The 14,224-nt window shown below is 34.0% G+C and overlaps 1 protein-coding gene across 2 annotated transcripts in view; it reads right to left on the bottom strand.

Moving 5' to 3' along the window:
* NAALADL2 (N-acetylated alpha-linked acidic dipeptidase like 2) overlaps positions 1 to 14,224 on the bottom strand; it is a 936,574-nt gene that overhangs the window by 526,973 nt on the left and 395,377 nt on the right. For both annotated transcript variants that reach the window (XM_032842372.1, XM_032842373.1), the window contains exons 3-4: positions 13,125 to 13,398; positions 832 to 951 (exon numbers count right to left, since the gene is read on the bottom strand). In XM_032842372.1, the coding sequence (XP_032698263.1) occupies positions 832 to 951; positions 13,125 to 13,398 (394 nt within the window). The remainder of the gene's footprint in view (positions 1 to 831; positions 952 to 13,124; positions 13,399 to 14,224) is intronic.

Below are 14,224 nucleotides of genomic sequence, written 5' to 3'. Positions count from 1 at the left end.
GAGAGAGCAGGGAGAGAGGAAAGAGGATGAGGGAGGCTTAAGCAGATTCCATGCTGAGCTGGGAGCTCCATGCAGGGCTCAAGCTCACAACCCTGAGATCAGGACCTGAGCGGAAACCAAGATTCAGATGCTTCACTGACTGCACCATCCACATGCCCCTGACGATTCTTTTTTAATAGAAAAAGAAAATGAAGTAAGAATGAGCAGTAGTAGCTATCTTTCGTGGTGGTTCATTATGAGATACTTAGAGTGAGCTGCTTTAATTATGTAAATGCATCTAGTGGATGAGTGTTAATAAACTTCTATTTAAATAAAATAAATCAAACTTCTGTTTCTCCTTAGCATATTATATTTTAATTAAATTCTTGAGTACAGTCAGTAACTGTGAAGTTATACAGTTGACAAAATCAATCACTAAGGAGTGTAAATCTGCTAGATACTAGTCTAACACAAAGCACACAGTAATTAGTCAGTTTTGATAATAGAAGTTTCACATATGTCATAAGAGGAAATTTTGGTTCTCATTTCTAGCATTCTACATTGGTATTATTATAAAGAGTACAGACAATTTTATCAAGGTCCCACAAACTCCAATACCTGGCTTAAATTATCTTCTGTCTTAAGTAATAAGAACATTAATTTTTCTCTTAAAGATTTTAACTTAAAATGTTCTATTTTGGTGAAGTCATTTTCTGTGACATTTTGACTTTTTGTGCTTCTCTTTCTCCCTCCTTCTAGGTCTCTCTTTCTCTCCACTTACAGAGGCATGTAACTCAAAAAGAAAAAAAAAAAAAAATCACCCCACCACCAACGAACAGCCATCGAACCAACCTTATAAAGTAATGGCAATTTTCCTAATTTCAGGAGTGCAATCTGATTCGTTGTATTTTTCATTTTTTGAATCCTTTTTAAATTATCTGCATTTCCATAACTCACATCAATGACTTCAGCCTGAAAGAGAAGAGAAAAATAAAGTCTTACAGGAATAAGTAGAGCAAACTGTCCATTTAGTATGACAAAATCATTCACAATAATTTGATATATTCAAAAAAGAACTATTTCTACTCTTATCCTGACCCAGGCACCACAGACATGATATTTCTATTTCTAACAGGATACAACAATTCCTCTGGTCATTTAAAAAAATAGTTTAGAGTCACAAACTGAGGGATGCTAGAGGGATGGTAGGTGGGGGATGGGGTAATTGGGTAATGGGCATTAAAGAGGGCAGTTGATGTAATGAGCACTGGGTGTTACGCGCAACTGGTGAATCATTAAATTCTACCCCTAAAACTAATAAAACATTAAATGTTAACTAAATTGAATTTAAATAAAAAATTTTTTAAAAAAGCTTTGGATTCATTTTTCCTTTGCCCTGTCCCTTCTAAACAAGTTACAAGCCCAATTCATTCCTTTAACGGATGATCAAGTTTGGTTTATTATATATTTATGTTTCTGGAATTTAAACCATTTTACAAAACACAAGATTAATTTCCTTAAAGTTCAACAATAATCATACCATTACAAACAATTCAAAGGCTCTTGATTTTTACTCAAATTAAGTAAATTCCATCATACACAGCTGTTCAGGTGGTGCATATACTCAGTGTGGATGACAAATCCTTGGGTTATACAGGATACAACCTGTATGGCCAACTATATGCACCAATCTGGCGTAAAATCTTCAAGGATTTTAACATGAGATCAGACTATGATTTGTCAAATATTCCCTACCCTTCCTACAGTTATCTTTTATTCTACATCAAATATTTCTTATCTTTAGAAGTCCCCTTTTTATTAATGTGAAAATTGTATGCCTTTCTGGAGATTCTAATGAGAATCCTCTGATGTGCTCCTTTCCTTCTCCTTGAAAAGCTCTACACTGAAGGTTCTATCAAACACATCTTCCTATGATCCAAGATGATTTCTTTTAAGTTTAGTTTCCATAATTTCTATCATTAAGATAGTAATCATTGGGGTGCTTGAGTGGCTTAGTCAGTTAGTTGTCTAACTCTTGTTTTCAGCTCTGGTCATAATCTCAGGTTCATGAGACTGAGACCCATGATTCACTCCCTGATCAGCAGGAAGTCTGCTTGAAGATTCTCTCCCTCTGTCTCTACCCGCCCCCTCCCCAACAAAACAAATAAGTCTTAAACAAACAAACAAACAAACAAAAAAACAGTAGTTGTTATGCTTTCCAATGATAACATTGAGACATTAAGGAGTAAGTGGAGGCAAATATAGAAAGAACACAGATGGAGAATCTATAACTCTAACTTCCCACCTTTCTCAACTGGAGCTAATTTCTTCTACTAGTTTCATGCAAAGGATTTCCATAGAAGACACATATGAAGAGAGAATACTGTTTTTAGAAGCACATGTGAATACCAAGATACCAGCAAATCTGTTAGAGAAAGCATTTCTGGCATGAAATACCTCCTTAACCATTTCATTCAACTGCATCTGGCAAAACTTTATTGATACAAAACTTTACTGATACCTTTTCAAATGTTACCTTCTGATGAACTGTATTTCCCTGGTGCCCAAGTATATGTGACTTTCTCTACTTTGAATCCCATAGTGATTTGTTTCTGACTCTCTTGAGGATCTCAATGGACTCATCTCTTTATATACATATAAAATTTTTCCTCAATGAAGTCCATCATGCAGCTTTTTCACCCTTCACCCAGATATGCAGCATATATTGTTGGCTTATTGGTCTTAAATTGAAATGATTATAGTTTATATGGTATCTCTGAAATGTTGAGCTATACTTTCAAATGGATTACCTAAGAAAACCTTCTTGTTAAAAACACTTCTGTCTGAATGGTTTTGGATAATAATTTTGTTCCTATTAAAATGTGATTAGCAAGGCTTATTAATATAATTTTTGAGTTTGCTAATACCATTACAATATAAATAACTATGGGTTTATGATTTTAAAAGCCTAGTTAAATAAATTATTACATAATATTAATAATCTTCACACTGAAAAAAATGAGAAAATTCATATTATTCAATTAAATTTTTAAGCCACCTACTAATTATGTGTGATTCACTGATATCATCTTAAAACAAGAATATTACTCAATTGGTTATATTAATGAACATATTTTTCATACTTAGGAGAGGATGGGGGAAGATCATGCTGGTTTGAAACAGTGTGGGCTAGACTTCCACTTTTTGTTTATATATAAACCAAAAGGTGTGAGAGTTACAAAAATACTAGTTTACATTATTGGAAAATAGCGATAACTTGCCTCAATAATGGCAATTTTAATTAAAGAGCTCTTCAATGATCTTTAAATAGCACATCGATAGATTCAAGCATTTTAACACATAAGAAGAGGGTTTTTTTTTCATTTTTCACAAAAACAGTCCTCAATACAGCATCATTATACAAATTTATTTTGGCTTCTGCATTAAAAATCAATAATTACAAAAATCAGTGTTCTCATGGTTTGACAGGTGCTAATAAAAATGTATTTTTTGCCTTCAAAAGATGTCTTTGAATCAGGTCTTTCCTGAAAGTCTTTCCTATTTACCTTTAAGCAAACTGAAAAATCACAGCTGCAAGAAAGCACATTGAATTTTTCTAAGACACAAATCAATATACAATGATATGATAAAATGTCAAGCCATTTCTTTCCACATATTCTTGTTTCTACAATGGACCTTTCTTATTGTATGTATTCTGTCACACTAGAAAATCATCCAGTCAAACAGCTGAGGTATAATGTTTAATTTATGTCCAAATACCAAGGGGTAAGTTACATTAACTTATCCCTTGGAAAGCATCAAATGAGCAGGAACTACGTACTTGTTGAACTATTCACTTGTATGCACCAGCTTTTCCACTGAGGACTTCCCTGACACATAGGAGGAGGTAAGTGAGAAATGCAAAGTAAAATGGACTAGCTCTGTTTTTTTTTTTTTTTAATTATTATTATTATTGTTACTTAACCTGGGGGGAAATATTAATTTTTATTTAAATTCTATGCATTAATTTTTTATTAAGAACAAAAAATATAAAACAATAGCAACAACTGTAACAAAAAACAAATATTTTATACTTCATTAAAGATTTTAAAGTACTGAAATGACAGTAGAGAGTGGTAGCAGCTAAGAGAGAAAGTGGCACAGTTTAGAAATAACCACTATATATTAAAATACAATTATCTTTTGTGGCAAAATATGTGATTAGGAGGAATCATAAACCAGATGATTAGCAATAACGAAAACTCAAAACATTAAAAAGTGATATTCTATTATATCAGTGGTTTTATGCTTCTACACAGAAATGGTGAGACTATCCTGAGCAGAAACAACAGAAAGGAATAACTAAGAGAAATGAATAGAATTGTTATTTTCTGTGGTCAGCTAAATAAAAAAAAATAGAACAATCATGGCAATAACTAGGTCAGAGAAGACTAAACAGGGCCATCCATCCATGGGTAGCCTGTGCTACACAGTGATGAACAATCCAGTGCCAAGTTTCTCTTCTGTCTTGAGGTAGCAAAAATTATTCATGCTTATGAAATGGTGTATGCTTTCAAATTTTTCAGATTGACGTTTTCAACCAAATCAATCACTCTGGATCCTCTTAGCTCTTCTCTAATAGATTCTGAATGTACAGAATGTTTGAAAAGCATTGCTGCTTTGACTAAAACAGTAATTTTCTACTCAGAGTCAGAAATGGTAAACCCAAGCATACTGACAAAATACAGTGTCATCAGAAATACTAGTCACCTAAATACAAGTTTTACTACAGAAATTTACTATCTTATGTAATCTAGCTTTGAATCCTCTTCAAATTAATGTTCACGTCTATTAAAAACTTGTAAAATCAAAATGTCCTCCCATGTTTACCTGTCTTTTCTAGAAGGCATTAATATATTAATATTTATGAAGATTTCAAAATTCAGAGACTGCTAGAATTGTATTAGTACTTTTTTTTTCAAGTTCGTTCGATGGCTTTCCATCACATGGATATTATCGTGAAAACCACACCATACCAGAGCATGAAAATCAATGCTGCTTCCTCCCACTCCTGTGGCAGACATCACTAATCATTTACCGCTTTTTCAAACTCCTCAGGATGGTAATCTAGTTAATGAAGACAAACTGGGGTTGGCATAAGAGGGAGCTATATACAACATTTAATATCTTAATGTTAAATAATTATTAATATTTAAAAACTATAAATTATTTAAACAATATTTAACTATTTAAAATCTTTAAGAACTGGAACACAAGTGCTAATCAGTTAAAATGCACTCCTAACCAAACAGAAGAGATACCAGCTAGTGTGCTGAAATAGTCCATCCTAACTGAATCCAGCATTAAGCAGGAGACACAAATCCATTTTGCTGTTGTTGGTGAAAAAGATCAGATAAAGTGGTGGCTTGTCAATTTCATCACTTTTTTTTTTTTTACTGTAATATATACACTTGCTGGAAAAAGTATTTGCTACAATGATATAATAAATGCAAGGCTTGCTGACATGATGACCACAACATTATGTGTCAAGTTATATTTTCATTTCTGAAGTTATGGAAGAAAATGAGTTACAAAAGGTGCCTTCATGCTCTGGTGACTTTCTCCTGTTAGGTCAACAATAAAAAAGTAAACAAGGACACTAACAAGTCAGAAGATTTTCAGTTATGATATGCCCTAACAACAACAAGGAAGGGGTAATACAGTAGAGGGTGATAAGGAATTATTTTAATAAGGTTGTCAGGTTAGGCATTGCTATGGAGATCATATCCAATCAATGAGAAGCCATGCACTCATCTGGGGAAAGAACTTTTTTGGCAGAAGTTAAGAACAAATGAGTGACGAGCTCGATCAAATGAAACAAAGACATTGATTATGTTAAGGAGTAAAACATTGAAACGTTGAAATAGGGAGTTACTGATTTTCTGCTTATGGGGTAGAGATTAGATAGGGATGGCATTTCATAATTTATCAATGAAGGAAAGAACAACAGTTAGGTGATATACAACAGTTTGGAGCAAGAGTTAGCTGGTACACACGCCGCTGAGAGGGGTGAGAGTATTTTGGTTGGTTGGTTGGTCTGATTTTACCAAAAAGGAGACTTAAAAATATTTATAAACTGAAAAGAAGATTTGGCTCAATTCGGTTGACAAGTCCTAGAAACAAAAGTAGTATAGAGAAACTGGATCTAGATTCTTCCTTCTCATCATGAGAATGGACACCACAAAATGTAAAAGAGGTTAATCCTATTCCATTGACATTTCCATGAATATCAGCAATAACTGATTATGAGAATTTCTGCAACTTCATCACTTTCCACATGTTTAACTTTGTTTCCCTGCCATAAACCAGGAATAAGATCCTTGAAATGAAAGAAAAAATAGCAGCAGCGGCACTGGCTAATTGCTTTGGAGATAAGTAACCTGGAATGACTCAACCATGCCTCCTGGCATCAGGGTGCCGGGCTCCAGATGCAGGGTCACTATGTTGAGAGTCTAGGCAGGAAGCCAGTGGACCAGGCTCGGTTGCTTGAGAAAGAGGATAGTAGATCAGTTGCTATTTTGCAAAATGTTCCAAGTATCCCAGAAGAGGTTATATATGACAGATAGTTTGAGGGAATTCCTGGAAAGAATTTAGCTCTAGATCTTCCTTTAGTTCTGTGTGAAAGGTAAAGTTTATCTAAAGGGCTTCCCCTTTCAGATGGAAACCAGAAGGAAGTTCTCTGCCCCTTACAATATTGTTATTGATTTTTGAGTGGTCTCTGTGGTATTGTTCTTGGCTCCATACCCTACCCTAATATGTGGCCATACTGAAACTGGAAAAACAGTTTCTTGCTGCGTATTGAGTGCAGGGAAGTTGTATGTTAGTAAAATGTATCTCAGTGTGTATGTTGCCTGAGGGGGTTCCCTGATGTTTAGCATTTACAACTTTTTGTGGTTTAAATATCAAACCAGAATTAGGAAAGATTCACAGAATTGATTTCCGTTCTCCAGAACAAGCTGACTTGAACCATTCTGCACACCACTGGGGCACCTGAAACTGGCCTTTTAAATGGTAGAGCAATGTATTACTCAGGGCTTTCTTAGGTGGCTGAAAAAAAGAAGCAGGTATCCGTGAGAGATACAGGTTGCAGCTGGTGCAAGGTCTTGGCAAAGTAGAATGAGTAGAGAAGTAGAAGGAAGGAAGAGGTGGGTAAAGCAAGAGAGAAACAAGGACAAGAGGAGTTCACAGAAAACCATCAGCTATTAGAAAGTTGGAAATTGAACATAGGGCTTTTGAGAGAGAGAGAGGAAGGGAGGGCTGGGAGAACTGAAGTGGGCACAGGTTTATGACATGATATAGGGGAAAAAGAAAATCGATACTTAACAATTTATGTCCTCTGTGCTAGACATTTTACTAAGGAGATCATATCTGTTGTGTTCAGTCTACCTTCACAACATTCATATTTGGGAGGTACTTCTGCCAATTTTATAGATGAGGAAACTAGAGTTCAGAATATTTAAATATCTTTCTAGTGTTCACAGCAGTTTCAAGCCATACAGTTTACAATTGCTTACCTAACTGTTGCTATTAGACTGTCAGCTGCATGTGGACAGTGTCTAGAGCTTTCTTACTGATCACTTTGTCCCCTATAAATGGCACTTAAGAGGCATCCAGTATGCATTTGCTGACTGCTGAATGTTTGTTATATATATATATTTTTAAAGATTTTATTTATTTATTTGACAGAGAGAGATCACAAGCAGGCAGAGAGGCAGGCAGAGAGAGAGGAGGAAGCAGGCTCCCCGCTGAGCAGAGAGCCCGAGATGCGGGGCTCAATCCCAGGACTCTGAGATCATGACCTGAGCCGAAGGCAGCGGCTTAACCCACTGAGCCACCCAGGCGCCCCGAATGTTTGTTATATTAATGAGACAGGAAAAACAAGTTAATAATCACACGGCACTTTATTTAATAAATGATACTCAACTTATTAAGGTAAGAATATTGAAGGAGTTGCAAATTCATTCAAGAGAATTCTTCCTGGAGGCCATGAAAGTAATGTGACAGAATTCTGTTTCTTTTAAAATCAATTATATTAGTGTATTGAAATAGCACATAAACCTCAGGATTGACTTTTCCATAGATCTTTCTAGTTCTGAAAAAATTAAATTTACAGCACCTACTGGAATTAGGTAAATTTTATTCATAAGGTACATATTTAAATACTAGTACTTTATGGAGATTAAAATATAAATTAAATTTGCTAAGAATGTTACATTATCACTTAACTTGGTAAGTAGCATGCTTTAAATCATGTCAAAACTAAAAATAAAAATGCCAACCTAGAATTTTCTGTCAAATAACACTTAATTATGATGATTCAGAATCCTTAGAAATAACTTAAGTCAAATTAGAACTTTGTAGTCAAACACTTTCTCACTAAAAATGTCATATTTGTTTTAATGAAGAGGGAAAGAAATTTCACTGCACTTTAACCAGTTAGCTGAATTCAACTATCTTTGTTTCAAAACTTTTATTTTGTAAAATGGGCTTTTGTTCTCTTTCCCAAATAGAAGATGTAACCTCTCTAACAAATGATTTAACTCTGGACAACATGTTGTGATAGGTCACTTCTGTATTTGTAAATGCTTCCGTCTAAATTTTAAATACAGGAAAAAAATGTATTTTAATATGTGGAAATTAAACTCATGGTTATTATGTTCAAATAAAAAAGCAGTAATTATGGAATTGCTTTGTTAACTAAGTTGGTTCATGCACAAACTCAAGAAACCAGAAAGAGAAGATCATACTGGGCCAAGAAATTTTATGCAGATTTTTAAAACATAACATTTTATACAAGTGTGTTCACACCCATTTATCTCACAGTTGTGCACTGTTGACCAAAAGATGGATTCCACAAGAAAAAAAGAAGGGAGACAAATAAAATGCAAAGTCATTTTCAACATTGAAAAACTGCTTGTACCAAGATCACATTTTTCTGTTAGTGAGACAGTAGCTTCATCTTCTTACCCAAACAACAAAAGTTTAAATAATGCAATTCCATTCTACTCCCTTTATTTAGCTTTCTGATAATCTTTTTAAATCTATAACAGGAAGCATTCAGAGCCAAACATATAGAGCTCTGCCTTTTGCCATAACACTCGATAACTTTGCTTTTCTTTGAGAATATTAAAAGAGAAAGACAAAGTTTTCCTAAATATGAGAAAATAGACATAAGTTCTCCAAGGACTCCATGCAGTGGTTTTATTTTTTCTCTTTAAGACTACTTGATACAATTTGACATACTGTTTAGATTTCATGTATTATACTATGGCTTGATATTTTACAAAAGGAAGACAAGCAATGCTCTTCAGGCCTATGTTGCCATGATTTTTCATTCTGCATTCAAAAATTAAATATTTACTCTTAGTTTCTTTGAGCTTTTAGCTTAAAATTAAAAAATAATCAGATATTATACATACTTTATTATTTATTCATGCTTAACAAGGCATTTTCCTCCCTAATGATTAATATTTGTCATCTTAAACAAAAGACAGGAAGATTACATTTCGACAATATGATACGAAGTTTGTACTTCCAAATCATGTTGTATAGTTCTCATATTTTAATTCCTCACATTTAAATGTGTTTATTTTATATCACATAATAACAACAGCTAGCAATTTCAGAGTGCTAAGTGCACTCAATGCACTCTACATGGTTTGCATTGTTTCGTTCCCACAACCAACTGAGGTACTATTATTTTTCCCCCTATACAGATAAGAACACTGAGGCTTAGAGAACTAAAATGACCAACCCACACTTGTGTAGTTAATAAGGCAGGGTGCTCTCTGAGAAACAGAACAGTGATAAATGTGTTGATGACAATCTATCTTGTACAAGGCTAATGAGTTGCTGAAAATAAGTTTCTCCATAAAATTATATTATTTGTTTTTACTTGCAGACACAAAATAATACTTAACAGAAAAAAAAATTCCCAAATCTATGAAGTATATTTACATGAAAACAAATTCTCTGCTCAAAAATATAAACATACAGATTCAAATATCACCAACCTATATTAAATATTAATCATTGCCTTTGCTTTTCTGCATCTGTGTGGGTTTCACAAAGGACAAAAGAAATAATTGCACAGGAATTACATAAGGCCATATATTCTATTTATGAGACTGACTAGACATTGTCAGCACTCACTACCAATGTCTTTAACAGTATGATGATATTATAGTTGATATTTATCTTTTAATAAAAATATAAATCACTGTTTATTCCCTGAAGCTAACCTCACTCATGTTAAATTATTTATGTATCCATTTTAATATGTATTTTGCATCTGACAGGACAACTCTCCTTAGGACCCTTCTACTGACCCACCTGTCATTATGATGGGGTAAACAATGTCACCTTTCTGGCACACAATGAATTACAAAGAAGTTGCAAAGTACACCATCCATCATACTGGCACTAAGTAGGTTTTCAAAGTAGATCTCAGATATCACAAATGCTGTTTAGACTGTTACCAGAAAGCAAGAATTGGAAGCTTATACAAAGTGGTCATATGATGAAGGGACATGACAGCTCTTCAAAGAAAAGGGGCACTCCTCTTCTACAAATAACCTTGTCAAAAGCAAAAGTAGTGGGGAGCTTTGCTGGCAGTCAGACTAGAATAATTTAAGAACCTGTTAATGGCTCAGCCTGATAGAAATTCATGCAAATACAATGTACTCAAAATCAAAAAGTAGGTATGCCTGAATCATCAGCAGCAACCTCTCAAGCTTGATTTTAATTAAGAGTGGTCTGAAGAGATACAGAAAATCACCCGCACTCTATTAATTAGAATATGTGAGTTTCAATAATACATCAGTCTAAAACTTATATATAAAATATATGCAAATATTCCACATGCATATAAGGTAGTCACCTAGAAATTACTTTGCTTTTGAAAATCATAATGCTAATATCTTTTAAATTTAAAAAAATCAACATCAATAAGTTTATCAATATAAATATTTAAATTATTATGTACTTAGTATAATAGATTTGAATTATTAATATAATTCTAAAAATAGTTATAGTTAGTGCCTTCATCTAATTTACATGGTTAATTTCTCAAATTATGTTCTTCAAATACAAGGTGTTTGTTTTATACATAATTGCATTTTAATTCCTTTAACATTATTACCTTTAATTTAGGTCTGTATTTCAACCATAGAGTATATTTCTACATCACCAGCAAAGTTTATTTTTCCCTTTTAGCAGCTTCTTCAAAACTTTCTTTATTAAAAATGGTAGATTTTACAGCATTTATAAGTGGTAGATGGTCCCCAAATGACTTATGTTTTCAAGGGCATTTAAGTAGTTCTCTGATTCTATAGTAGACGTTGGTTTCTTTTACATGCAACAATGGAAATTGAAACATTTATAACTGATGAGACAAATGTGTAGAAAATTCTCAGAGATGTGGCTACAAAGAAACACAAAAAAACAATCCAATGGCCCAGAAGATTATCAGAGGGCCCTGCTGAGGAAAGAGGGATGCAAATTGTGATGTTATAGCTTTTCCATATCACCTAGGTCAAGGAATAGTAAGTAATTTGCCAAAGCAAATTGAAAAGCAAATAGTTGAGGAATGTATTCCAAGGACCCACTCAAGCTCCTGAGGGTTTTGTTGTTGTTCTGTGTTTCGGACATGTTTTGTTTTGTTTTCAAGGCAAGGAGATTACTGGGCTAAATCAACTGGGAATAGAGAGGGTGTTGGAAATGTGTGGGGGCTAATGAAAGTTGCGGAATCTGAAGAAAATCTGTGGAATAACTTTAGACTCTTGACTTGAGACTAGAGCTTCTGAACCAACAAAAGGGTGCTGGCAGGTTCTCTCCCATCATAGCCTAACCAGAAATAGTAATATATTAATCAAATCAAATTACATGAGTCCTGCCCTATAAATACTGCAGACATTTAATATTATATTAATTTTTTAATTAATAATAAGGCTTTCCATGGTAGTAGTTATATGCAGTTCTTCTACTAAAAGTCAGAGAATGATGTAACAGAGTGCAAATGCTAAACCACCAGTAAAAGAACTCACTCCCCACCCTCCTCCTAAAATGAAGAGCAAACAAACAAAAAACAAAAACGATGAATGTATCTGTGAAGGAACTTCAAATGATTTAAATACTTAATGTATTAATCAGAGTTAACAGTCTGAAAAAGCTATGCCAATAATTAACAACAATCAGAAACATATAATTATTTCATTTGTATTGAATGAGGCAATCTAAAGGTTTGTGAAACAAAAACTAAGTATGTTTATTAAAATGGTATTTTTACATGGAGACAGAAAATGTTCCTAAATGAGGAAACAGGACCAATTATATATTGTATCTAACTGGTATTTTGTGGGCTAGGCTCTGTTCTCCAAGGTCTCCATATGTTAACTAGTTTAATTTTCACAACAACCTTATAAAGCTAGAACTATTTTTATCTCCATCACAGAGATGAGGGAACTCAGCCCTAGAGAGGTAAGTAACAGTGGATAATTAGGAAACTGAGATTTGAAACTCATGTATGTGGCTCCAGAAGGCATGCCCTTCAGCACCAGCCAAAAAACTAGCTAAGCTAGAAGCAGTAAAGCAATAATCTATACCTGGCTCCTTATCTCCTGTGTTTTCCATCAAGAAAGCAGGAGCACTATATTTCAAATCTTAAATCTGTGAATAATCACATCGATTTTCCACTTCCTTACTTAGGTGTACACACGATCTCAAAACACAACTGCCTTCATTTCTACGCCTTCTGACCATATCAATCCATTAAAATTTGCCTCTTCCAAACCTCCCAAAATAAAATGAACATGTTCCTATACCAACTAAGAAAAATGTGAATAACTCGATCACATATTCAACACATTGGAATTAAAGTCTTCTAGCATGCTTTCATTTTTAAAATATGACAAGAGAAAAGGTCAGCCAATCCAAATCTTCCTTCCTCTTCCCTGGCACCTCCACATGGAGAACATTTAATGGTTACTTTTTTATGTTGCATCTTGCCAGTTAGTTCAATTTAGATGAAAGCTGTTGTTTTCTAATTCCATTTCACTATAAATGACAGAGACAAATGGTCATATTACCTCGAGAGTTCCTTTGGCAGAGTAGGCTGCATAGGAGTAGAGCAGATCTTGGCTGCTATGTGTTCTGGCTTCTTCGCTGCAGGGCTGGCCATTAGGATGAAAGCACTGGCCGCTGCTGCGCAGAGTCACGGAGCTGGCAGAAGGGCCTGCCAGATTAAGCAGCACAGAGTAATTTGCAAACTGTACATCTTCTAGGCCCAAAGAAGTCCAGTGAGTCTTAATCTTCTTTGAAATTTCTGTGTCATCTTCACTTTTATACAGTTGTACCAAATTTCTGGAAGAAATTTAAAAAGAACACTCTAAGAAAAAGGAAAAAAAAAGTATTCTGTTGAGTTATAACCATTTAATATGTGAACGATTATTAATAGATGTGCAATATGAAAGATAAGTGGAACAGGACACCATACAAGAAACTCACAGTTTGTGGGAGGTGATGATCCTGCAGAGAAATTATACTAAATCAAAGCCCAATGAATTAAGTTCTTAAATTAAGAACTAATAAAGTACTATGGGATTGCAGAAAAGAGAGTGATTAATGACAATTAGTTCTTTTATTAGTTCTGATCTTTCTGTGGACATCAACATAATCCATTCAAAACTCAGTTCCAAAACTAGGAGTCATGCTGGTGGAGATAGTTTTGTATTGCAGTTAATACGATTCCACATAGAGTTATGTGATTAATCTATAGCTATTGCTATTTAAAATGAGACAGAGAGCACTTTTGATACAAATTACATGCCAAATTTCACGATCCTATGAGCACAATGATATTCAACAAAATCAGTATATAATGGTGAATCCAACCACAGATTATCAAATCAATAAGAAATTGGCTTTTTTGTGTGCTTTCTGTAGCCTATATATTTATTCTTACACCTATTCCAAAATCTAGTGAAACTATTGCTATTTATGACATCCTAGAAGCCCCCCCCAAAAAAAGTAAAAAAAAAAAATGTGCAGAACCTAGAAAAAAATAAGATGTGTGAAATTTAAAAATAATAATCCAATAAAGTTTGTTTTGGGCTGGGATGCAAAGGGACCAGTTTCCTTTTTGGCAAAAATATATCTTCTTATAAGAATTTTATTGCTATCCATAATA

The sequence above is a fragment of the Lontra canadensis genome, unplaced genomic scaffold (assembly GCF_010015895.1).
Source record: "Lontra canadensis isolate GAN:19392208 unplaced genomic scaffold, GSC_riverotter_1.0 scaffold129, whole genome shotgun sequence".
Classification (NCBI taxonomy): Eukaryota; Metazoa; Chordata; class Mammalia; order Carnivora; family Mustelidae; genus Lontra; species Lontra canadensis.
The sequence above is the reverse complement of the archived record's forward strand: the minus strand, read 5'-3'. Positions and strand labels throughout refer to the sequence as shown.